The sequence below is a fragment of the Zeugodacus cucurbitae genome, chromosome 2 (assembly GCF_028554725.1).
Source record: "Zeugodacus cucurbitae isolate PBARC_wt_2022May chromosome 2, idZeuCucr1.2, whole genome shotgun sequence".
Lineage (NCBI taxonomy): Eukaryota > Metazoa > Arthropoda > Insecta > Diptera > Tephritidae > Zeugodacus > Zeugodacus cucurbitae.
Window position 1 is genome coordinate 55,345,340 of NC_071667.1, and position 25,474 is coordinate 55,370,813.

At 31.9% G+C, this 25,474-nt stretch overlaps 6 protein-coding genes across 6 annotated transcripts; 5 read left to right on the forward strand and 1 right to left on the reverse strand.

Moving 5' to 3' along the window:
• Positions 1–739: 739 nt before the first annotated feature.
• Positions 740–2,903, reverse strand: LOC105209462 (cecropin-1-like). Its single transcript, XM_011179873.3, has 2 exons — positions 973–2,903; positions 740–906 (listed from the first exon to the last, which is right to left on the reverse strand). The coding sequence occupies exons 1-2, from the start codon at positions 1,069–1,071 to the stop codon at positions 814–816; spliced, it is 192 nt and encodes a 63-aa protein (XP_011178175.2). The 5' UTR covers positions 1,072–2,903; the 3' UTR covers positions 740–813.
• Positions 2,904–4,829: 1,926 nt separating this feature from the next.
• Positions 4,830–5,348, forward strand: LOC105209459 (cecropin-1-like). Its single transcript, XM_029038546.2, has 2 exons — positions 4,830–5,024; positions 5,120–5,348. The coding sequence occupies exons 1-2, from the start codon at positions 4,926–4,928 to the stop codon at positions 5,210–5,212; spliced, it is 192 nt and encodes a 63-aa protein (XP_028894379.1). The 5' UTR covers positions 4,830–4,925; the 3' UTR covers positions 5,213–5,348.
• A 1,601-nt stretch (positions 5,349–6,949) lies between these two features.
• LOC105209453 (cecropin-1-like) lies at positions 6,950–7,480 on the forward strand. The gene is made up of 2 exons (XM_011179863.3): positions 6,950–7,140; positions 7,236–7,480. The coding sequence occupies exons 1-2, from the start codon at positions 7,042–7,044 to the stop codon at positions 7,326–7,328; spliced, it is 192 nt and encodes a 63-aa protein (XP_011178165.1). The 5' UTR covers positions 6,950–7,041; the 3' UTR covers positions 7,329–7,480.
• An 8,063-nt stretch (positions 7,481–15,543) lies between these two features.
• Positions 15,544–16,064, forward strand: LOC105209458 (cecropin-1-like). Its single transcript, XM_011179870.3, has 2 exons — positions 15,544–15,738; positions 15,830–16,064. The coding sequence occupies exons 1-2, from the start codon at positions 15,640–15,642 to the stop codon at positions 15,920–15,922; spliced, it is 192 nt and encodes a 63-aa protein (XP_011178172.1). The 5' UTR covers positions 15,544–15,639; the 3' UTR covers positions 15,923–16,064.
• Positions 16,065–18,357: 2,293 nt separating this feature from the next.
• Positions 18,358–18,919, forward strand: LOC105209461 (cecropin-1). The gene is made up of 2 exons (XM_011179869.2): positions 18,358–18,561; positions 18,673–18,919. Exons 1-2 carry the CDS (start codon positions 18,463–18,465, stop codon positions 18,763–18,765), a joined length of 192 nt encoding a protein of 63 aa, XP_011178171.1. The 5' UTR covers positions 18,358–18,462; the 3' UTR covers positions 18,766–18,919.
• A 4,074-nt stretch (positions 18,920–22,993) lies between these two features.
• On the forward strand, positions 22,994–23,977 carry LOC128919714 (cecropin-1-like). The gene is made up of 2 exons (XM_029038545.2): positions 22,994–23,589; positions 23,738–23,977. Exons 1-2 carry the CDS (start codon positions 23,491–23,493, stop codon positions 23,828–23,830), a joined length of 192 nt encoding a protein of 63 aa, XP_028894378.1. The 5' UTR covers positions 22,994–23,490; the 3' UTR covers positions 23,831–23,977.
• The last annotated feature ends 1,497 nt before the right edge of the window (positions 23,978–25,474 follow it).

A 25,474-nucleotide genomic window follows, 5' to 3' on the forward strand; every position in this document is an offset into this window, starting at 1 on the left:
TCAAAGTTTGATCTTTGAAAAAAATAAAAAAAATATTTTTTCTAAGCCTAATTGCTTCTTTAAACATTAGACCATATCAGAGGGTTACGAAACTCTACACGTCATTACTACAACCGACTCATGAATAAGAAAAAAATATTAATCAGTTCTGTTGAATGAAAAATAGTTCTAAAACTTCGTGGAGAAAAGAGGAAACAACCAGATTCTGACCCTCTACAACTTCAAGAAATAAAGAAAACGCGAAAATACCGGGCGGTATTAGTATGTGAAGAACAATTTGAAAACACATTCTTTATAAAAGCATTTTTATTTTGAGTACCAAACAGAAATAGTACAGGAATTAACTCATAAAGGATATGTTCAGAGGCTCTACAATTATATCAACACTTTTACCCTTTGATAGTTTTAATAAACGATCACAGTTTAAGAAAGATGAAGCCTCACATCACCCCTTTAATAGATCATTGAGTGCGGTTTCAGAAATTTGTTGGCAAAAATTGTAGTAAAAATTGATGGCCTTTAATGGCCACCTCATAGGCCGCATTAATCCCTAATATCTTTCTCTCTTTGACGATAAAACAAATGTACCGTTTTCAAGAACAACACAGATATGCTTGAGGAATCAGTGGCAAATATTTGTGGAGAAATATTAATATTTTCAAGTTCCAATTGAAAATTGCAACTCCGAATAAAAATAATTTAGTTTATATTAACATTTAAAATTGGCTTTAAACTACAATTTATTATTATTTAATGAATAAATATTAATACTATTATATTATATTTAACCTAATAATAAATTCCTCCATCCACCTAACCCTTCAGCGTCGCAGCAACATTGGCAGCCTGTTGAGCCACAGCGAGTGTCTGTATGGTGGCATCTCGTGTGTGTTGGCCAACGCGTTCCTAAGTAATGAAAAATAAATTATTAATAATCAAATTAAATATTTGTATTTCATTTATTTAATTTACAATTTTTTTGCCAATCTTCTTTAGCCAACCGGCTTCAGTTTGCCCTGCAAAGATTGCCATAAGAACAGCGAGAACAATGAAGACACCACGGAAATTCATTTTGGATTTAAGTTTGGTTAATTTCTTTTAGTTTTTTTGAATTTATTGAATATTTTGCGCGCTTTAAGCGTGTCGTTGCTACTGCGGTTGAGCTGTGATAGTTGGCAGTTCATTAACTCGCTTTGATTTTTATAAGCGAGAGCGCGTGTAGTGTGCGATTATCAAGTGATTTCCCTAAGCGCGTTTCCCTGCTCTGAGTCAGAGGAAACAAAGAAGCGATATGTTGGCCACAAATTGTTTACAAATTCAAAGGGGATTCTTCAATTGTTTCAAGTTAGTATTTACAAATTAACATTTGAGTTTGGATATAGGAAATAACTGAGTATTGGAGCGTATACATGTGTGTTTATGAACATATGAAAGTACTTCACTTTTTTTATAATAGGAAAAAAGTAACCCATCTTGAGTGTAGTTAATAAGTTCAATGTAATTGAAAGATATCTAAAACTAGATTACAAAAAAGTACACCATCAATGAAGTTGTCTGGCTGCGGGAAAATACTAACTTATTGTAGAGACAATTTTCCCATCAAATCACGGGAATTAAGACTAACACCACAACAAATTGCATTGTTAAGATATTTACAGGAAAAAGTTCATAGGTCATTATTATAGTCTTTATACTCTCGCAACAAAAGTTGCTAAGAGAGTATAATAGTTTTATCCACATAACGGTTGTTTGTAAATCCTAAAACTAGACGAGTTAGATATAGGGTTATTATACCAAAGTGATCAGGGTGACGTGTAAAAAATCCGGATGTCTGTCTGTCGTCTCTCCGTCCGTCCGTGCAAGCTGTAACTTGAGTAAAAATTGAGATATCTTAATGAAACTTGGAACACGTGGTCCTTGGCACCATAAGAACGTTAGTGCTATAACTAAGCCATAAAAAATTTGGTACAAACGATTGTTCTAGGAAGGGGCATATTTGGATGTAATTTTTTGGGAAAAGTCCCCTACTAAGTTTTTTGTATATATCTCGTAAACTACTAAAGCTATATTAACGAAACTTTCAAGAGTCGTTTTTTTTCAGGCATTTCCTTATACAGTCCAAAAATGGAGGAAATCAGACTATAACCACGCCCACCTCCCATACAAAGTTGAAAACTACTAAAAATGCTTTAATTCAGTGAGGAAAACCACCAGAGGCCTTAAATTTCATTACAAAGAAGGTACAGAAGAGCTGCACTCAAAATGGTATAAAACAATTTAAATGGGCGTGGTTCCGCTTGTGGGTCAAAAACCATATCTACGAAACTACTCGAACAATTTCAATAAAATCTGGTTTGTAAAATTTTCCTTGTATCCCAATGATATGCTGTGAAAATAAGCCCAATCAGTTCACAACCACGCCTACTTCCTATATACAAGAACTTTGAAGTCGATCTGAATCGTTTACTTTACAATATATAAAGTAAGCACTACTGAATATATCGGAACAGAACTTTAGAACTTTGCACAAATACTACATTTATAGTGTGGCATCGCCCTTCTAAAAATCGCCAAAATCGGACCATAAATATTCAAGGTCCCATATATGAGGACCTCAGAGCTTCGAATAATTTTTTTACCGAAAATATAGGTGAATCTCTCAGATATTTTGAAGAAATTCAGAGGGAATATTTTTCTTCTAATAATATCTATCCGTGCAATGAGTGAAATCGGGTCATAACTTCCCTAATATACTTCCTTTAATATACCTAATGTTCGGGGTTTGAAACTTTCAATGGATTTATACCATATATACATATATGCGGAATCTGTCAGTTATATTAATAAAATTAAATAAATAAATTGCGAGAGTATAAAATGTGCGGTTACACCCGAACTTAGCCCTTCCTGACTTGTTTATAAATTTATAATATATAAGAAAAGTATTATTTAGAAAATTCTATGAAAAGTGATTAAAAGTATATGTAAATCAGCGGTGTGAAAAAGAAACAGAAAGAAGACCCAGGAAACTAGTGCAGGAGGATGAGTCATGTTTGTGGTGTTGTTATCGAAATCGAATACTTTACAGCAATCATACTCAAAATATTTGATTTTTTACATGGCTGGTACCATACGAGTAGTATAATTTTCCTTTACCAGCTTTAACGAATTGTTAAAACAATATTTTAATTATCCAACGTTTTTCGCAATTTTGAAAAGAGCCATACAGCATTTTCTTGGTTAATATATAGAGAATTCAAAAATATTGTGCCTCCAACCAAAAATAAATGAGTATCACGAAAGCTTGCCATCTAATTCATATGCGAAAAGCATATGTATTTCAATTGAATAATGATCTAAATAAATAATAACATTTTCAAAACTTCAGATGATAACCTTAAATTATATAAAACCAATTATTATATATATTTTATGGTTTTATTTATTTTCATATATAATATAAATTTTATAAATTCTAGTAAAATATTTTAACTATTCCCGGTACCATATTTAAAAATATAAAATATACTGAGTTATACAGGTAACCAATTTTCCAATTATTCACATTTAATACAATTCCACTGCCAATAAATAACTTGTTTCAAGAAAGAATTATTCCTCTTCATTCGAGTCGGGATCCAACGTTCTTAATATTTTCCCAAGAGCATCAATGTTTGTTGCAATTTTGTTGATCTTCCCAGCATTCTCGTTTACTGCATTAACCACTTGACTCTGAAAATGAAAACACTTCAAATTAATACCGGAAGATAACAGTTTATTAAGCACATTAACACACAGTTCCCTCATTGAGATCGTCCAACCAATCGGCCTGTGTGAATCCCACAGCAGCAATAAGCAGGAGCACAGCGAAGATTACCGCGATTTTTGTATTCATTGTGAATGAAGCGAAGACAACGAGTGTAGCGAGATTAATGATTGACCTCCAGTCAATTTATTGCTTTTATACAAACACACACCTTAAAAGGGATCGACGCTTACGAAAGCGATCGCTAAAGAAGGGGATTTTTGCACAGATGCTGTTCTAGAATTTTAGTGATAAGAAAGCGCACGGGAAGATGCTTAGTGCTAAAAATAATTTCTACAAATGAATGCTTTATATTTTTAGATTGATGAACAATATCTTGTATGTGAGAATTTTAGACATCAATCAAAGACTCCGATGTGACAAAATAAATTTCCTCACGCTGATGGTGTAAAGAGCACCACCACTTTTTTTTAATATTAATATTGATTAAAAGAATATTTGGAAAGATGCCACATGTTTATAAAATTTAATTTAATAATTGTTGAAATAAAGAAAAATTATAAACTGAAGATTTTTCAGAAAACTTTCAGTAAAAAATATTTTTTAACAGGATTGCCACCTGTTTAACAAAATTTCAAATAAACAGATATATTAAAAATTATTTTTTATAAATACGAAACCAAATAAGTTTTATGAATATTGAAGGAGATAATTGCTTTAAGTTTTTATTGTAATTAAAATCCATTCAAGATATAAATATGGTGTGCTGGAGAAGTCTCTGATGTACATCCATAGTATAGTTTTCCGTTCGATTATTACCAACATATATCTATATCTATATAAGAATTAAAGTATTTTTAATTGACCAAATTACCCAAGAGATTGATAACCAAATATGTATATGATGCTGTAACCCATACATACATACTTGCTTATCAACATAAGTAGCTGCTCTATTGAGTGCTTGTTGTGGAAAGAAATCCCCGGCACTGCGAGCTGATAACGAAAGGTGCCGGTAGCTCTGTATCTCCGTCCAGCTATAAAAGCGCAGCGAAGCCAGCGAATTATCAATAAACACAATTCGAACGTCGAAGAAAGTGCAAGCTCAACAAGCTTATAAAACAACTAGCTGACAAATATTAAAACTTAAACAAACAAAATGAACTTCAACAAGATTTTCGTACTCCTAGCTGTCTTCGTCGCCATCTTCGCTGGACAAACCGAGGCAGGATGGTTGAAAAAGATTGGCAAGAAAATTGTAAGTTAATATTAAAACTGAAATAATTTCTACACAATTTCAAAATTAACGACGCCTTTACTAACCAATTTCAATTTCTTTCCATAATATTCCAGGAGCGTGTCGGTCAACATACCCGCGATGCCACCATCCAGACCATTGCTGTGGCGCAACAAGCAGCAAATGTTGCCGCAACATTGAAGGGATAAGCTGATCAAATGACCGAAGTTGTTACAACTAATATTTATGTACCTTAGCTAAATTTAATATTTATTTATTTAAAAAATTGTATGACTGAATTACGAAAATTAAAATAAAAATTAAAAAAAAAAAATTTCAAAAAAACTTTTTTTTTATATTTCTTAAATTTTTAATGTTAGTAAATACTCCAAAATTTCTAAAATCATATTGTTTGAATTTTCTTTTAGGACGGAATTAATGCATTAAAACCAATGCAATTGTTTCTGTAAAAATTATATAAATTCTTAACGGTAAATATAATAAAAAAAACAAATTTCAATCGAATAATCCGAAAGACAAATTCCAGAAACAATCATCCAACATGTATTATCCAGTAGAAGCATCAAAAGTTTATCATTCACTGCGTAAAACTGCTTGGAACAAATAATAAGGGAAATCTATACTACTATTATAAAAATTTGAAAGAAAAAGAAGATAAGAAAGAGGAAAGATTTGTATGTATGTTTGTAATGATTAAACTCAAAAACTACTGAGCCGATTTCAAAAATTCTTTTACCATTGGGAAGCTACATTCACCCCGAGTAACATTGGATATATTTATTTCTAGAATCTCAACTTTCTGGAAATAGTTCCCAAGTGAGGGTATCAAAAAGACTCCGTAATGGAGAATCTTAATCTGAAACTGAAAATCGTCCTGCAAGTCATTCTCTTCGGATCGCAATCGCGTGCAAGAGAGTCGAGTAACGAGTGCTCGCAGCTGCTTGCTGAACAAAATTTCTAAACCTGCCAAGTACGCGCTTAAGAGTCGAGTACGGAGCGTTAGCAGCGGCTTGAAAAACAAAATATTAGAAATATACAAGCTCGCACTACGGCGTCAAACTCTGAGCGTTCCCAAGGCCTTCATAATCAGAGAGAAGGACAACGGACACCAAAGACTAGAGGTCATAATCAAGGTTTAGCTTTTTGCAAACAAAATATTATTTCATGTTCGAATTTTCCTCATTTTACTTTTTTAAAGTGACCCCACGCAAGAAACGGGAATGTATGTAGTATATGTATGGGAGAGTGGACCGATTTATGTAATATTTGGATTGGAGTTGTCGTATATAGCATATACGACGAGTCACAAGTTTCGATAATCCCATTGATGGTTTAGGTTATCTATTGCAAAGTAAAATAATGTCTCCAGTTTCCAACTTCATTATACGAATTTAATGAAACCAACTTCAGTTGGAATTCGTACAGTAGTTCGTGAAATATGAAGTTATATGAATAGTTTTAAGTGTTATAAACAAAACTATTACAACCATACAACAAGTTGCGGGAGTATAAAATATTGGATGATCATTTTAAATTCCGTTCAAACTGTGGCATATTAAGTGACATAAAAGGTATTCCCTTTATTATTCGACGTGAGCCAACGTCAAAAGTGTACCTCTGTATGTATATATTATTTAACAGAAATTATTTCACAGAACTTCATACATACATATTGATTTATAAATTTCAAATTCATACTTGTCCGTACGCAGATATTTTTAATTGTCCAAATTGACCCAAAGATTAATAATTCAAAATTTAGACGATTCTGGAAATACATGCACATATATATGTACACCTCCATATGCAGAGGTACTCAATTGAGCGCTAAGTAGAAAGAAATCCCCGGCGAAACGCTGATAACGAAAGCTGCGTGGTTTTGTATTTCCTGCATGCTATAAAAACACCGCTGAGTTGGTGATCAATCCATAAACACAATTCGTACGTCGAAGAAAGTGGAAGCACTTCAAGCTTAAGAATATTTAATACCTGCAAATAAATCTACATACAGAACAAAATGAACTTCAACAAGATTTTCGTACTCCTGGCTGTCTTCGTTGCCATCTTCGCTGGACAAACCGAGGCGGGATGGTTGAAAAAGATTGGCAAGAAAATTGTAAGTTTCGAATAAAAAAAACTGAAATCCGAAATATATTCTTACTGGACGACCCCTTTGATAACTAATTTCAATTTCTTTTCATAAAATTTCAGGAGCGCGTCGGTCAACATACACGAGATGCCACCATCCAGACTATCGCTGTGGCACAACAAGCAGCAAATGTTGCAGCAACATTAAAGGGATAAACTGAAAATGTCGGAAGAGTGTAGAAGGTCCTGCAACAACTATCTAATAACTAATTTAATTTAGACTAGTATTATTTATGTAGACAATTTTGTGACTGATATATGGAGATTAATGCAAAAGTATTTGAATAAAATAATTTGTTTAAAATATATTTCACATTGGCATTAGCATATGGTTTATCAACGAAATAGATTTTCGTTTGTTTATTTTCCATTTAGAATGAGGTGCGAAGATACCTAATGTCAATAAAAATCTAATGATTTAGACAATGTCTGAAATTATTCTTTATTTGATCCAGAGCAAAGTGTATTCAACAAAGTGAACTAAGTATTTGACATACCCGCTTTTGACAATAAAATAGTAAACAATACATATATTTGTTTACATTAACCCGTCTTTTTTAACTTTAACAATATAATATATATTGATAAAATTGTTTGCAATTTGTCAGTTGGAGCACAAAACCTTAGTAAATTGCTTCCATGAGTTGTTTTGCCTAAGCAGAAAGTATTCGGCATTTTCTTTTATTCATTTAAAAAATATTTTTTTTTGGTTTGAAATTTGTTTACTTTTGAATTTCAAAATTTGAATTTTTGAATAAATGTATGGGTTAAATCAATGGCAACAAACATGTCACATTCGGGTAAAAAATTGTGATATGTCATATACCTGGTTCACTTTGTTGAATACACTTTGATCCAGAGTAACTGAGATGACATCTTACATAACGAAATCAAGTTATTTTGCCCGTTGTTTATTTAGTTGCCAAGGTGTATTCGAAATAGTGTTTCCCAAAATGACGTGTATCAAATATTGGGTTTCCATCAACAATAATTGATTGTTTGATAAAAAAAAGTATACTGGTGAGCTATAAACAAAATACTACGAAACTGGGATAAAGAGGAATCACCTAATACCAAAAACCGCTATACATACATACATATGTATGACGTTTCATCAACAATTTGCGAATAATGAGCAGATCGTTAACCTCTTTTGTGTTGTTGGATTACAAGTAAAAAATAAACATTAATTAATAGCAAATGAGTCGAACGAGAGATAGAAATATGATTTAAAGAAAACACGAAACTACAAGCATTCATTCAAGTCCACATATTTGTGTGTGTATGTATGTAAAAAAAATTAAATTATAATTTGCACAAATACCCAACAGGAAAACCTTTCAATAGAAATAGAAAAAAAACTAAAACGTTTTTATTCAAATAAATATTATTTTAGAGTTTCTAGGCCTGAAATTAATTAATAATAATAAATAAAAAATGTTGAGAATGTGAAAGGCACAATAACATAAATATCAAAGAAAATATGCTCACATAATTGTGAGGTATGTGAGATTTCGACCGGAAGTTTGAAAATTATTATATTAAGTAGATGGAAGCTAGAGGAATACTTATACATTTTTAGCTCCAGGTCACATTATTATTTGGAAGATGACCAATTTTCGGTAAAAAGTCAGGCATAGTTAGTACTGAGGTCCTCATATGTGGTATTCGGAGTTTGATAAGTTACTGGCCAATTTGAACCATTTTTAGACGAGAGGTGCCGTTCAATATAAAGAGGTCGTTACAAACATTTTCTCGAAATTATTCCAAAAATTAAACGCTATCATAAATGATAAATAAAGAGTTTTGTTGTATTTCAAAATAGTTCCATAAAGAAATTTTAGTTTGTTTTTGAACACTATTAGTTGATATTTTCCCTGCTGGGTCATTTGACCATTTCCCTTACAGAAGCATTCATAGAGATGGTTGTAGGTGTAGATATATGAAAACAGTTATGAATGAAACGGAGCAGAGTTAATTAAGTAATTTGTTTACGTGCATTTGTTTATAAAATTTACTATGCATTTAGGTGTAAACATATGTGCGATAAATGACAATGCAAGTGGTTTTTTATTTGCGATTCTCAAAACCTAATAACCGAATAGTTTCTTTCCAGGTGAATATGATTCGTTATAGTTAATGCCGGGGAACCATCTAAAACAAAATCCCCCAAAAAAATAGTGATTAATAACGGAAGCTTCTCTAACATTGGGAACTTTGAGAGTTGGCACACAAAGCGAAGAAATAAACGGAACATTGTGTTTATTTAACTTGCCATATACAATACGACACAAGACGAAACTATAGTTTCATGTTATTTATTGCAAAGTAAAATAATGTGATAATATTCTAAATAGCATTGTATTTGAAGTAGGCATGGCAATAAATTATTGAACGGAGAGGCGAATGCCAAATTTTTGGTTGTCAAAATTAACCCAAAAATTCCTCGACAGATTTCAACCATTTTTGCCACCAAGCTCCATTATATCCATGATTTGACGTCCACCTAATTTCCTAAGATATCTCACATATTAACCGATATATGCGGTATAAAAACCACCGGAAGTTTGAAGAACCTAATAAGAGGTACATCGGAGCTAGGGGAATTTTTGGCCCGATTTTAACCAGTTTTGTTATCGGGACAAATTATTAGAAGAAAAAGATTCTCTCTGAATTTCTAAAAAATACCTGAGGATTTTATGGTATTTTCGATAAAAAATATCCATTGGCACTGAGGTCTTGCAATGTTATAGTTCGATTTCGAAAATTTTTCCTTAAGTGATCCCACACCTCAAATACAGTATTTGTCTAAAGTTTTATTATACTATCTTCATTAGTTCCTGATGTATATATTCTAAACCGTATCAGATGGAATAGATTAACTCATAGTGTTACAAACAACCCTTATGTGAATAAAACTATTAAACTCTCTATGCAACATGTTGCATGAGTATAATTAATAATCGAAAATTTGGACGATGTATGTACATAAGTATTTTACCAAACCACTTATTACGAAAGCGGCCGTGGTTTTGCATTTCCGCCACCCAAAAAAGACGCGGCACAGCTGTTGGTCGAACAACAAACATACATAATTCGAGCTTCGGATAAAGTGGATGTACACCGAGCTTAAATAAATCTTACAATACAAATATACGGGCATACAAATAAAATGAATAAAATCGTCAATAAAATGATCGTTTACCTGGCTATCACCATTGCCGTCTACGCTCATCAAATCGAGGCGATTTTGGTGGAAAAGTTTGGCAAGAAATATGTAAGTTTGAAATTAAAAATTAAAGTAATAGTATAAGGTAAATATATGACAATGTAGTCTATAATAAGAAGCTTTTTCTAATCTATCTAATCTACATTTCTTTCTAACGAATTTTAGGAGTGCATCGGTAAACAAAAATCAAACAAAAGTGAAGTGTTAAATTAAATTTTCTTAATCACTGGCTGATTTGTGGACTGAATGGAACAATTTAAATACAAGATTTTTTGAACAAATATTTCACATTCTTTTTATTTGATTAATGAAAAAGAAACCTATACTTAATAAATGCAATTTCGGAACATACTTTTGAGCCAACAAAAACCATTCTTTCAATTCTTAAATCTACGAAGGTCGAGGCCATGGCGGTTTTCGTACAAATAATGCGGTCAAATTTTAGTGATAAAAAGTGAGGCGAGCTTACTGTGAAAACTATTTCTTAACACGACTGTTTCTATATTATGATTTTAGTACACTGGATCTAACTGCAGTTCAAGTGCAAACTACTACGAGCGATTTTCAAAGAACGGATTTATTATTATTAGTATTTTTGACACAATAACGCGCTGTACAAATAATAATATACCATAAATAAGACATTAGTCAGTTTCATCATTAAAACTGTTCAATAAGCTGCCAAATGATTCCGCAGTTTTAGAGAATTGGTTAACTAATTCCACTTTCTTTTCCAGCAACTCAGTCTGTAAAGAAAAACTCTTGACATTAGTCCGCAAGATATGAATATATTTATTGGATAACTAACAACACTTTTGCCGAGTTCCATCTGCTTGTCCAGCAATTCAGTAAAATCACCCTAAAAAGAAATACTTGTAATTAATATACCCACACGGATGTGAATTTATTGAACAAATAACTTACAGTGTGTTTAGTGAAATAATCCAAAAAATCGTTCTTTTGACAACCGACGCCCGCAATTAGCAGGAACACAGCAAATATTGCCGTGATTTTTATAAACATTTTGACAATAAGGATTGCTTTCGAACTAACTGTTCTTATTTTAACGGATATCCGACGCTTCCGAACGTGTTGATTAAAGAATGCCGAGTTTACTGAAATTAGCGCGTTTACGCGAGTGCTTTATATTTTAAAAGTTGTCGATTTAACGATATACTCTTTAGACACGCTATTAAATTTTGCTGAGCGCAACAAAATAGTGTGACAAGACGAAATTCCTTTCTACGGTTTATAGTTTAACGGATAATTTACTTAGCGTAAATTTTTTTTGTATTTAACGGTGTATTCCTTGAAGGAATTATTACGAAAATGAAAAAACAAGTAAGGAAAGGCTAAGTTCGGGTGCAACCGAACATTTTATACTCTCGCAATTTATTGATATATTTTTATTAAGATAACACACCATTTGACCCAATTTTAAAATACTAATTAGGTATATAAAAGCTAGGGGAAGTTATAACCCGATTTTAACCAATTCTGGTACAGAGACACACTATTAGAAGAAAAATATTTCCTCTGAATTAAATTAAGATACCTGAGAGATTTACTGAAATTTTCGGTGAAAAATTACCATAAGACACTGAATTCTTCATATTCGATATTTGGGGCCTTGAAAAGTTATAGTCCGATTCCGACAATTTTTTCACAGTATTTGTGTAAAGTTTTATTTCGCTATCTTCATTGAACGAATCAGATGGAATTCAAAATTGAATTACATGGGAAGTTGTCGTGGTTGAGAAACGATTTCATCCATTTTCCATTTTGTAAAACAAATCTGAGTGCAGCTTCCTTCTGCAATTTCTTCTGTAAAATTTAGGGTTTCTGACGTATTTCGTTAGTGAGTTAACCCAGTTTTAGTAATTTTCAACCTAACCTATGTATGGGAGGTGGGCGTGGTTATTTATTATTAATATATATATTATATTATTATGTGCTTTCGGCTTTCGCCATTTTGTAGTGGTTTTTTTGATTTTGCCCATTTTCGAAAGCAACCCTCTCACGGACCCAAGAACATGTGTACCAAATTTTATTAACATATCTCAATTTTTACTCAAGTTATAGCTTGCACAGACGAACGTACGGCCGGACAGACAGACATTCGGATTTTGTCTCGTCTCGTCACCATGATCATTTTGATGTATATAACCCTATATCTAATTCGTTTAGTATTGGGTGTTACGTACAACCGTTATGTGAACAAAACTATAATACTCTCTTAACAACTTTTGTTGCGAGAGTATACAGTTTGAATTAAAGGGTTAGGTGGGTTTCAGAGGCTGAAAACAACTAGATAATGTTATACCAAAGATGTGTGCAAAATTGGTACGAAATCGCTTTATAACTTTTTGAGAAATCGTGTCCACCGACTTCAAAAATGAGTTCTGAGATAAACACGTTTAAAGTTTTACATTCATACTGACTGTCCTGTTGGGCGGAACTTCCAATAGTTTGTGGAGAGTTGCCACGGTTTGTCAATTTTAATTTCAAGTTAAGTCAAATCTGTGGTCAGCAAAGCAACTAAAACAATTTTAAGGAAAATCTAAAGACCATGATTTGATAAATATTTCCAATCAAACCAAAGTATGGTAATGCTAACATACTCAGCTTGTTTTATCAATATAACATATGTATTTTTACCATACCGATACATATCGTGTATTGTGTACGCAAACCAATAGACAGTTATATTGAAGAGAAATGGCTTTACTCGTTTCTCGAAAAATTGTTATTGTTTCCCGGTTATTCAAGTGATTTCCCTAAGCGCGTTTCTCTGCTGTGAATCAGCTAAGACGAAACAAAGAAGTGATATGTTGATCACCAATTGTTTACAAATGCTATTCAAAGTTGGTATTTGCAAATTAACATATGAGTTCGGATATTGCGAATAACTGAGTTTTGGAGCATATAATCGTACATTAAAATACATGAAAGTAAGACAAGCTATATCACTTTTAATTGAATGATTCTTCAATTTAGTAATATCTGTAGTTATGGTAGTACTAGACTTTAAATAATTATTAACCGATTTTCAAAATTTCTGAAGGTAGCCCTAAATTATATTAAACAAATAGTGTATATATTTTCAGTTTTTCTTTATTTCCTTATATAATATAATTTTTCTAAATTTACATACAATAATTTAACTATTCCCGGTACCACATTTAAAAATATAAAGTATACTGTGTTATGCAGTTTGTTGTTAAATGTTAACCAATTTCTTCACATTAAAAAATACTAAAATTACAGCAATTCCATAGCCAATAAATACATTGGTTTACGAAAGAATTATTCCTCTTCATTCGAATCGGGATCCAACGTTCTTAAAATCTTTCCAAGAACATCAATGCTTGTAGCAATTCTGTTGATCTTCCCCGCATTCTCGTTCACTGCACTAACCACTTGACTCTGACAAAGAAAACACTTGAAATTAATACCGGAAGATAACAGTTTATTAAGCAAATAACTCACAGTTCCCTCATTGAGATCGTCCAACCAATCGGCCTGTGTGAATCCCACGGCAGCAATAAGCAGGAGCACAACGAAGATTACCGCGATTCTTGTATTCATTGTGAATGAAGCGAAGACAACGAGTGTAGCGAGATTAATGATTGACCTCCAGTCAATGCATTGTTTTTATACAACACACACCTTAAAAGGGATCGACGCTTACGAAAGCGATCTCTAAAGAAAAGGGGATTTTTGCATTTTTGCACAGATGCTGTTCTAGAATTTTAGTGATAAGAAAGCCCACCGGAAAGATTTTTAGTACTAAAAATAATTTCTACAAATGAGTGCTTTATATTTTTAGAGACGAATGTCTGTCTGTCTGTATAATAATATATATGTACACAGTTGATTCACATTACTTTTGATGTGTGATTTTTAGACATTGAGCAGAGACTTCTTTGGTACAAAATATATCCCTCACTTTTTTTGTATATTATTAAATGGTTAAAGGAATATTTGAATAGTTGCCACAGGTTTATAAAATATATATTAAAAAATTAAAACTTCTTTTTAGTAAGTAAGTAAGTAAGTAAGTTCGGATGTAACCGTACACTTTTGTACTCTCGCAACTTATTTATTTAATTTTATAAATATAACACATAATTTGACCGTTGGAAATGAGAGACTTACCTATATTTTCGTGAAAAAAATATAAGAAGCATTGAGGTCCTCATGTTCGATATAAAGGGTCTTGAAAACTTATTGACCGATTTCGACGATTTTTAGAAAGTTCTGTTCCGATATCTTCACTAGCGCTTAACTTACATATTGTAAAGTAAACGATTCAGATCGACTTCAAAGTTCTGGTATATAGGAAGTTGGCGTGGTTATGAACCATTTGGTCTATTTTCACAACATATCATTGGGCGGAGCAAATTTTGTATACCAATTTTAGTGCAATTTTCAACATAACCTTTATATGCGAGGAAAACGTGGTTATAATTCGATTTCCTCCATTTTGAACAGTATAAGGTAGTACCTAAAAAAAACGACTGTAGAGAGATATGTACAACAGACTTAGAAGGGGCGGGGTCACTTCCCTAAAAAAATTACCACCAAATATGCCCCTTCATAGTGCGATCGTTTGTACCAAATTATACATTCATAGCTCTTAGCAATAAGAGTTTAAGTTAACTAAATATCTAGATTTTATGAATATTGAATGAGCTTTAAGTTTTTATTGTAATTAAAATAAAGTGTTGATATAAATTAAATATTTGAAAATCGGTGACAAATGGTGACAAATCGAAATGGCAAATGGAGAAAATATAGGGTTTAAGAATTGATATGTACATATTTTTTAGTTACAAATCCCTCAAGTTTGCCATAACATCAATATTATCATTCGTAATTGTTATAAACATAATGTATATGAGAACAAATAAGAGATTAAGCAAAGTAAGTTAAGAAGACAATATATTTATATGTTGTCCAAATTACCCCAAAGATTGATCATCAAAAAATTTTATGAAGCGTTAACAAATACATACTTGCTTAGCAACATAGCTGCTCTATTGAGTGCTGAGTGGAAAGAAATCCCCGGAAAGCGCTGATAACGAAAGGTGTCGCTTGCTTTGAATCTCTGAAGTGCTATAAAAGCGCAGCGAAGCCAGCGAACTATCAATAAACACAATTCGAACGTCGAAGAAAGTGGAGCTCAACTGGCTTATAAACATCCAACATACAAACATACAAATCTACACAAACAAAATGAATTTCAACAAGATTTTCGTACTCTTGGCTGTCTTCGTTGCCATCTTCGCTGGACAAACCGAGGCGGGATGGTTGAAAAAGATTGGCAAGAAAATTGTAAGTTTCAAATAAAACTCTATAACTTTAAACACATAGTACGTCGTTGTGTATATCATATTAATACTAATTTTTTTCTTTAATATTTCAGGAGCGTGTTGGTCAACATACACGAGATGCCACCATTCAGACTATCGCTGTAGCGCAACAAGCAGCAAATGTTGCGGCAACATTGAAGGGATAAACTAATTAAATAGCGGAAGCTGTTACAACTAATATTTATATACGTTAGCTAAACTTAATATTTATTTATTTAAGAAATTGTATGACTGAATCATGAAAATTAAAATAAAATTATTTTAATAAAACATAATTTTCCAAAAATACTTTTTTGTTTATATTCCTTATATTTTTAATGTTAATCAAATTTCCAAAAATTCTGGATATCATATTATTTGAATTTGCTTTTAGGATGGAATTAATTATTTTCTATAGACGATATACAAAGATTATATAAAATCTTAACGATAAATATAATAAAAAAAAAACAAATTATATTCGAATAAATTAATCCGAAACACAAATTCCAGAAACGATCATTCAACGTATATTATCATCGTGTCAAGTAGAAACATCTTAAGCTTATCATTCACTGCGTGAAACTGCTTGAAATAAACAATTAGTGAATTATTCTAATAAAATGCAATAGACAACAAGAACCACAGAAAACCCATTCTAATTCTGATTTAAAAAACCTTTGACTTAATTATGAAAAAAATCTTCCCGCTTCCAATTAAGAACATAATCTGTAGTAAATATTTCCAACATATAAGACATCGAAGGACTTGCTCAGTCTTCAGAGATCCTCATTTCGATTGAAAAACAAATCTGAAATAGCACTTATAATATCAGCAGAATATACTATGCATTATTGGCTCCCTTATTTTACTATTCTGTTATATAGCATGCAGAACATTCTAGTGAATAACTAAACTATGAAAGTATTCCAAAAGTGTGTAAAAATAAAAAAAACGCCATAAAGAGACAAAAAGAAGTTTTTTAAATGCTCAGTTTGTGTATTTAAACGTTACTAACGGAAGCTACTGTACTCATTTTACTTTACCTTTTAAACATGTGGTTTTCAAGAAAAAAAATTCATACAATTTAAAGTTATGGCCAAAAATTTAGCATTATTATAAAGAGAGATAAGCCTTTCTATTACATTTTAAAAATGATTTCGAGCCGCCCCAGCAGCTTCGAAAAATTCCAAAGATCAACTCTGAAAAATGAATTATCTCCTTAAAAGATACGTCTAAATACAAAAGACCTTATATATTCGATATTAAGGTATAGCATATTCGGCATATCGAGTCTAGAAAAGTTAGGCCCGATTTATATAATATTTAGATTCGAATTATCGTATATAGAATACTCGACGAGTCCGAGTTTTGTTTCGATAACCTTATTAATGTTTAGGTAATCCATAGCAAAGTAAAAAATTGTGGTAATATTCCAAATGGTATTAGGTCTACTACATTGCCTCCGCCGTTTTTTAGTAAATTGAAGGTTTTTTCACTTAGGACAGCCTCACCGTATATATCCGAGAGCATTCGATGAGCCTCAGCCGCACTTTTGATACAAATGTCCAAGAGCGATATAAAATTATTTAATCGATTTAATCGACCAGTGCTTGACCCTAGATACATTCCCGCAAACGTCGAGAATTCGGCTCAAAAAGAGACATTGCCAGTTGAGAATAAGTTTGGGATGCAAACAGATCTCTACAAATAGTTTGTTGGGTTAATGTTGACACAAATGTCCAAGATCGATATAAAATGATTTAATCGATTTAATCGACCAGTGCTTGACCCTAGAGACATCTATTGGAAAACGGTGGAAGCAAAGTTGTAGACCTATTATTATACATATTCGAAGTAGACGTGGCTATAATCGCATTTATCCATTATAACTTTGTTACATGTCTCCATTTTCCAACTGTATCATATTAGTGAAACCAACTTCATTTGGAATCGGTGTCCTTATTCGTGAAATGTCAAATTTCCATTAAACTGAGTCTTCTAACTGTTATCACATCTTAAGAAGCTTCGATCCTAACGGTGAAACAATTCGTATCATCTCCTTGATCATGTTGATATATGTACATATAATGATTTATATATCTAATAGTTGTAAGTGCTATAAACAGCGGTCAAGAGAGCAAAACAATTACACTCCATGCAACAAATTGCGAGAGTACAAAAGATTGTGCTATGATAATTTAAATTCCGTTCAAACTTATGTTCGGCATACTAAGTTACGTAAAAGGTATTCCCTTTATTATTCGATGTGAGTCAACGTGAAAAGTGTATCTATGTTTGTATATATTATTTAACAGAAATTATTTCACAGAACTTCATACACACATATATATTTATAAATTTCCGTATATATATTCATACTTGTCCGTACGCAGCTATTTTTAATTGTCCAAATTGACCCAAAGATTAATAATTCAAAATTTAGACGATGTTGAAAATACATACACTTATGTATGTACACCTACACCTCCATATGCAGAGGTACTCAATTGAGCGCTAAGTAGAAAGAAATCCCCGGCGAAACGCTGATAACGAAAGCTGCGTGGTTTTGTATTTCCTGCATGCTATAAAACCGCCGCTGAGTTGGTGATCAATCAATAAACACAATTCGAACGTCGAAGAAAGTGGAAGCACTTCAAGCTTACGAATATTTAATACCTGCAAATAAATCTACATACAGAACAAAATGAACTTCAACAAGATTTTCGTACTCCTGGCTGTCTTTGTTGCCGTCTTCGCTGGACAAACCGAAGCGGGATGGTTGAAAAAGATTGGCAAGAAAATTGTAAGTTTCGAATAAAAATTTAAAACTGACATTAATTTCTTTACAAATTCTTAATTAAGTAAGCATTTACTAATTTCATAACTAATTGCAATTTTTTCCATAAAATTTCAGGAGCGCGTCGGCCAACATACCCGCGATGCCACTATCCAAACAATCGCTGTGGCACAACAAGCAGCAAATGTTGCAGCAACATTGAAGGGATAAACTGCAAGGATGCTGAAAAGCTGATACAACAAATATCTAATTATTTGTTATGTAAATTAATGTAAACTAATATTATTTATAGTATGTGGACAATTTTGTGACTGATTTATGGAGATAAGGAAAAAGTATTTGAATAAAAGATTATCAAAAAATATTTCACTTTATTTTTATTTACTTATTATTGATATTATTATACATATGATTTTTCAACGAGTGTTCCGATTATTCAGTAATAATTTGGTCAAGATCAACTGAGATGACATCTTACAGACCGAAATCCAGTTATTTTGCCCGCTTTTTATTTAGTTGCCAAGGAGTATTCGAAATGGTGTTTCCCAAAATGACGTGTATCAAATATTGGATTTCCATCCACACTAATTGATTATTTGATACTGCTGAGCTACAAATAAAATATTACGAAATTGGGATAGAGCGGAATCACCTAATACCAAAAACCATTATACATACATACATAATATGTATTACATATATATGACGTTTCATCAACAATTTACGAATAATGAGCAGATGTTGATGAACCTCTTTTGTGTTGTTGGATTACAAGTAAAAACAAACATTAATTAGTAGCAAATGAGTCGAACGAGAGATAGAAATATGATTTAAAGAAAACACGAAACTACAAGCATTCATTCAAGTCCACATATTTGTGTGTGTATGTACAAAAAATAATAATTATTATTTGCACAAATACCCCAGCAGGAAAACCTTTCAACAGTAATAGAAAAAAAACTAAAACGTTTTTATTCAAATAAATATTATTTTAGAGTTTCTAGGCCTGAAATTAATTAATAATAGTAAATAAAAGATGTTGAGAATGTAAAAGACACAATAACATAAATATCAAAGAAAATATGCTCACTTAATTGTGAGGAATGTGAGATTTCGACCGGAAGTTTGAAAATTATTATATTAAGTAAATGGAAGCTAGAGGAATACTTATACATTTTTAGCTCCAGGTCACATTATTATTTGGAAGATGGCTGCGTAAGTTAGGTTACAGACTGACCAATTTTCGGTAAAAAGTCAGGCATAGTTAGTACTGAGGTCCTCATATGTGGTAGACGAGAGGTGCCGTTCAATATAAAGAGGTCGTTACAAACATTTTCTCGAAATTATTCCAAAAATTAAACGCTATCTTAAATGATAAAAAAGGGTTTCGTTTTATTTCAAATAGTTCCATAAAGAAATTTTAGTATGGTTTTGAACACTGTTAGTTGAAATTTTCCCTGCTGGGTCATTTAATGATTTCCTCTATGGAGGCGGTCATGGTTTATATGAAAACAGTTATGAATGAAACGGAGCAAAGTTAATTGCGCAATTTGTTTACGTGCATTTGTTTATAAAATTTACTATGCATTTAGGTGTAAATATATGTGCGATAAATGACAATGCAAGTGGTTTTTTATTTTCGAATCTCAACACGTAAATAACCGAATAGTTTCTTTGCAGTTAAATATGATTCGTTGCGGTTAAATGTCGGGGAACCAAAAATCTTAAACAAAATCCCCTCAAAAAATGGTGATTAATAACGGAAGCTATTTCAAACATTGGGAACTTTGAGTGTTGACACACAAAGCGAATAAATAAATGGAACATTTTTTATCTAGTAAATGATGCTAAAGAAACTGTGGGAGGATTGTTGATTATATTGAATATATTGATAATCAAGACATAGCGTTTTTAACACTGCCTAAAAACGACCAAAAGCTCGAAAACGATAAAACTGTATATATAATAATACAATAATTAATTTAAACTTGCCATGTACAATACGGCACAAGTCGAGTGATTATAGTTTCATGTTATTTATTGCAAAATAAAATCTCCAAATAGCATTGTATTCGATGTAGGTATGGCAATACATTATCGAACGTACAAGTGAATGCAAAATTTGTGGTTGTCAAAATTAACCCAAAAACAAGTAAGAAAGTATTAAGTTCGGATGTAACCGAACATTTTATACTCTCGGAATTTATTTCGTTTTATTTTATTAAGATAACACACAATTTCACCCATGCATTCAGCATAAAGTCCACGAGAATAACGAAAGTCGTTAAATATTGTAGTATATGCGGGCTCGTAATTCCTCGACAGATTTCAACAATTTTTGCCACCAAGCCCCATTATATCCATGATTTTACGTTCACCTCATATTCCTAAGATGTTTCACATATTATCCTATATGTACGTTATAAAACCCACCGGAAGTTTGAAGAACCTAATAAGAGATACATCGGAGCTAGGGGAAGTTTTGACCCGATTTTAACCAATTTTAGTAATGGGACTATTAGAAGAAAAAGATTCTCTCTGAATTTCTAAAAAATACCTGAGTTCTTGCAAAGTTATAGTCCGTTTTCGAAATTTTTTCCATAAGTAATGCCACACCCCAAATACAGTATTTGTGTAAAGTTTTATTCTGCTATCTTCATTAGTTATGTGAATAAAACTATTAAACTCTCTATGCAACATGTTGCATGAGTATAATTAATAATCGAAATTTAGACGATGTATGTAAGTATTTTACCAAACCACTTTTTACGAAAGCGGCCGCGGTTTTTTATTTCCGCCACCCAAAAAAGCCGCCACGCAGCTGTTGGTTGATAAGAAACATACATAATTCAAGCGTCGAATAAAGTGGATGTACACCGAGCTTAAATAAATCTTACAATACAAATATACGGGCATACAAATAAAATGAATAAAATCGTCAATAAAATGATCGTTTACCTGGCTATAACCATTGCCGTCTACGCTCATCAAATCGAGACGATTTTGGTGGTCTGGCAAGAAATATGTAAGTTTGAAATTAAAAATTAAAGTAATAGTATAAGGTAAATATATGACAATGTAGTCTGTAATAAGAAGCTTTTTCTAATCTAACTAATCTACATTTCTTTCTAACGAATTTTAGGAGTGCATCGGTAAACAAAAACCAAACAAGAGTGAAGTGTTAAATTAAATTTGCTTAATCACTGGCTGATTTGTGGACTGAATGGAACAATTTAAATACAAGATTTTTTGAACAAATATTTCACACTATTTATATTTGATTAATGAAAGTGAAAAGTATAATTAATAAACGCAAATTTTCGGAACATACTTTTGAGCCAACAAAAACCATTCTTTCAATTCTTAAATCTACGAAGGTCGAGGCCATGGCGGTTTTCGTACAAATAATGCGGTCAAATTTTAGTGATAAAAAGTGAGGCGAGCTTACTGTGAAAACTATTTCTAAACACGACTGTTTCTATATTATGATTTTAGTACATTGGATCTAACTGCAGTTCAAGTGCAAACTACTACGAGCGATTTTCAAAGAACGGATTCATTATTATTATTAATTTTGACACAATAACGCGCTTTACAAATAATAATACACAATTAATAAGACATTAGTCAGTTTCATCATTAAAACTGTTCAATAAGCTGCCAAATGATTCCGCAGTTTTAGAGAACTGGTTAACTAATTCCACTTTCTTTTCCAGCAACTCAGTCTGTAAAGAAAAACTCTTGACATTAGTCCGCAAGATATGAATATATTTATTGGATAACTAACAACACTTTTGCCGAGTTCCATCTGCTTGTCCAGCAATTCAGTAAAATCACCCTAAAAAGAAATACTTGTAATTAATATACCCACACGGATGTGAATTTATTGCACAAATAACTTACGGTGTGTTTAGTGAAATAATCCAAAAAATCGTTTTTTTGACAACCAACGCCCGCAATAAGCAGGAACACAGCAAATATTGCCGTGATTTTTATAAACATTGTGACAATAAGGATTGCTTTCGAACTAACTGTTCTTATTTTAACGGATATCCGACGCTTCCGAATGTGTCGATTAAAGAATGCCGAGTTTAGTGAAATTAGCGCGCTTATGCGAGTGATTTATATTTATAAAGTTGTAGAGTTAACGGTATACTCTTTAGACACGCTATTAAATTTTGCTGAGCGCAACAAAATAGTGTGACAAGACGAAATTCCTTACTGCGGTTTATAATTTCGCGGATAATCTATTTAGTGCATATTATTTTTTTTGTATTTAACGCTGTATTACTTGAAGGATTTATTACGAAAATTAAAAAATATATATGTTTCACAAAATTATAGTACAAAGATGAAACTACAAACTGAAGGTGTTTTAGAAAATAATTAAAGTAGAGGCTTAAATTAAGGTTGAAAATATAGTTTAAGGAGAGTTGCCACGGTTTATCAATTTTTATTTCAAGTTCAAATCAAATCTTTAAAGGAACTTTATGGAAAATCTGTAGATAAACATTTGATAATTTTTGAATCAAACCATAGTATGGTAATGCTAATAGACGCAAATAATTTTATCAATATAAAACACATTTTCAACGATACGTCTCATGTATTGTGGACGGAAACTGATAGATTCGGTATTAGGAAATGGACCGATTTGACAAAATGAGATAATAAATAAGATAATAAAAAATATATATGTACTTAGCAGCAGAGATTATGCATTCAGTGATGAGTAGAAAGAAACCCCCGACAATACGTAGATAACGAGAATTGATGCTTCATTTATTGCGTTGATTACATACCTACCACAAGTATAAAAGCATCGTCAAGCTGGCTAATTATCAATAAACACAATTCGAACGTTGAAAAAACTGGAAGCTCAAGAAGCTTAAGAAATCTTTTATACACACCTACAAATTTACGCTCACAAACAAAATGAACTTCAACAAGATCTTCATACTACTGGCTGTCTTCGTTGCCGTCTTCGCTGGACAAACCGAGGCGGGATGGTTGAAAAAGATTGGCAAGAAAATTGTAAGGCTCCAAGAAAAACTCTATAGAAACCTTTATATACAAATTCAGTTTCAAATAAAAATATTAAATATGAAATAAATGTCTCTACAAGTTCTTAATTGACTAAGCATTTAGTAACTAAACTCAATGTCTTTCCATTAAATTTCAGGAGCGTGTTGGTCAACATACAAGAGATGCCACCATCCAAACCATTGCTGTGGCGCAACAAGCAGCAAATGTTGCGGCAACATTGAAGGGATAAACTGAAAATGTTGAATAAGTGTGGAAGGTCTTGCAACAACTATCTGATAGCTAATATAATTCAGATTAAGCTTATTTATTTTGTGACTGATTAATGGAGATTAAAGTAAAAGTATTTCAATAAAAGAATTAAAACAAAAAATATATACACGTTCTTTATATTTATTTCATTAATATCGAAGTTCAACACCTTACTTGAAACAATAATGTTAAAATTTTTTCGAAAATATTTTTTCGCCGTGAAGATTTGTGTAGAAGTACAACACTGTTTTCTACACATTTTTTCCTTTTCTTTACAAACAATATTGGCATAACAGTTATTCATTATTGGGCCTAATCATTGAATCCATTTCGATCGAAAAATGGTTCGATTCTATCGAAAAATTTTAGGTCGGAATCATTGAAACCGTATCGAAAATAAAATTTACGATCACATTGAACTCACTTAACGACTCGAAAATATACATTCCGCGGCTAATAGATGTCGCTAATTGAGAAATCATTGAATCCGAAAAATCGAAAATTTTGGTTGAAATCTATCGGTTGGTGAATGAGTTGAGGAAATGTAAAAGAAATAAACCATTTGGAAGTTTTTATGTAAATAATTACTGATGATGGGTATATCAGAGGCAAGGGACAAAAACAGACTAACAAAAATAAATTAAAGATTTTTAACAGCGGTATAAAGTTGTCCCTCGAAATAGCGAAAGAATCTGACCGAACAGTGATAGTTTATCTAACAAACTCTCTACATACAGTTATCGACTATCAATACTATCTAGATCAGTTCTTAAATTTGTATGCCCTCAATCTCGAGCTGAAATTATTTCCATCTAATTTTGTACCAATAATCTTTTAAAGTCTGTAATTTTAGGCTCAATCTACACCGGATTAGACAAGACGTTTATTCTTGTCTGATGCGACAAAATAGCTATGTATGTATGTACATATGTGAGAACCCACACCGAACAAGACGAGTCAATAACGTATGCTCGCTTGGTTTGGGCTAGAGCAAAATACGTTTTTGTGTCTTATTAGTCAAAAACGTTTTTGACTAATCCGGTGTGGGTTTAGCATTAGGAAGCATCTTCCTAAAAACTCTTTTCAATTCATATCATATTAAATACACTTAAGACGTAACACTTACAGTGGTTTATCTAAAGTACGCGTATGTTTTTGACCCTTCGAAACCATTTGTCCAACATAAATTCCCGTTTTTTAATAATAATGTTTTAGTAACTTTCAAATAGGACTATTCAGTCTTGAAACTTATTTTACCTTCGCGCTTAACTAATTCTAAAAAAAAAAATTCTACGAATATCAAAATCATATATGTAGATCGAAATCCAGTCATTTTGTAATACTTATGCAGTAATTCATTACTGATTTAATTATTTTTGTTAAGTAATATATAATATAATAATATTATTACGGTTTTATTCTTATTTTCATGAAATAATCATCTATATAAATACACAACAAATAGAAATTTATTAATTTGAATCAGATCAATCATCACAATCATCACAATCATCATAGTCTTCGTCAGAGTCATAACAATCAAGATCATCACAATCATGATCATCAGTGCAAGTATCTGAGTCTGTATCGGTACTATTTTGTTCAGGTGTTTTATCAGACTCTT

Excerpts from the sequence above, each read along its gene's own strand:
- LOC105209459 (XM_029038546.2), top strand. The coding sequence starts at position 4,926 with ATGAACTTCAACAAGATTTTCGTACTCCTAGCTGTCTTCGTCGCCATC. Across the intron at positions 5,025-5,119 it reads AAAAGATTGGCAAGAAAATT|GAGCGTGTCGGTCAACATAC; the intron begins GTAAGTTAATAT and ends ATAATATTCCAG.
- LOC105209458 (XM_011179870.3), top strand. The coding sequence starts at position 15,640 with ATGAATTTCAACAAGATTTTCGTACTCTTGGCTGTCTTCGTTGCCATC. Across the intron at positions 15,739-15,829 it reads AAAAGATTGGCAAGAAAATT|GAGCGTGTTGGTCAACATAC; the intron begins GTAAGTTTCAAA and ends TTAATATTTCAG.
- LOC105209461 (XM_011179869.2), top strand. The coding sequence starts at position 18,463 with ATGAACTTCAACAAGATTTTCGTACTCCTGGCTGTCTTTGTTGCCGTC. Across the intron at positions 18,562-18,672 it reads AAAAGATTGGCAAGAAAATT|GAGCGCGTCGGCCAACATAC; the intron begins GTAAGTTTCGAA and ends ATAAAATTTCAG.
- LOC105209453 (XM_011179863.3), top strand. The coding sequence starts at position 7,042 with ATGAACTTCAACAAGATTTTCGTACTCCTGGCTGTCTTCGTTGCCATC. Across the intron at positions 7,141-7,235 it reads AAAAGATTGGCAAGAAAATT|GAGCGCGTCGGTCAACATAC; the intron begins GTAAGTTTCGAA and ends ATAAAATTTCAG.
- LOC128919714 (XM_029038545.2), top strand. The coding sequence starts at position 23,491 with ATGAACTTCAACAAGATCTTCATACTACTGGCTGTCTTCGTTGCCGTC. Across the intron at positions 23,590-23,737 it reads AAAAGATTGGCAAGAAAATT|GAGCGTGTTGGTCAACATAC; the intron begins GTAAGGCTCCAA and ends ATTAAATTTCAG.
- LOC105209462 (XM_011179873.3), bottom strand. The coding sequence starts at position 1,071 with ATGAATTTCCGTGGTGTCTTCATTGTTCTCGCTGTTCTTATGGCAATC. Across the intron at positions 907-972 it reads AGAAGATTGGCAAAAAAATT|GAACGCGTTGGCCAACACAC; the intron begins GTAAATTAAATA and ends TTCATTACTTAG.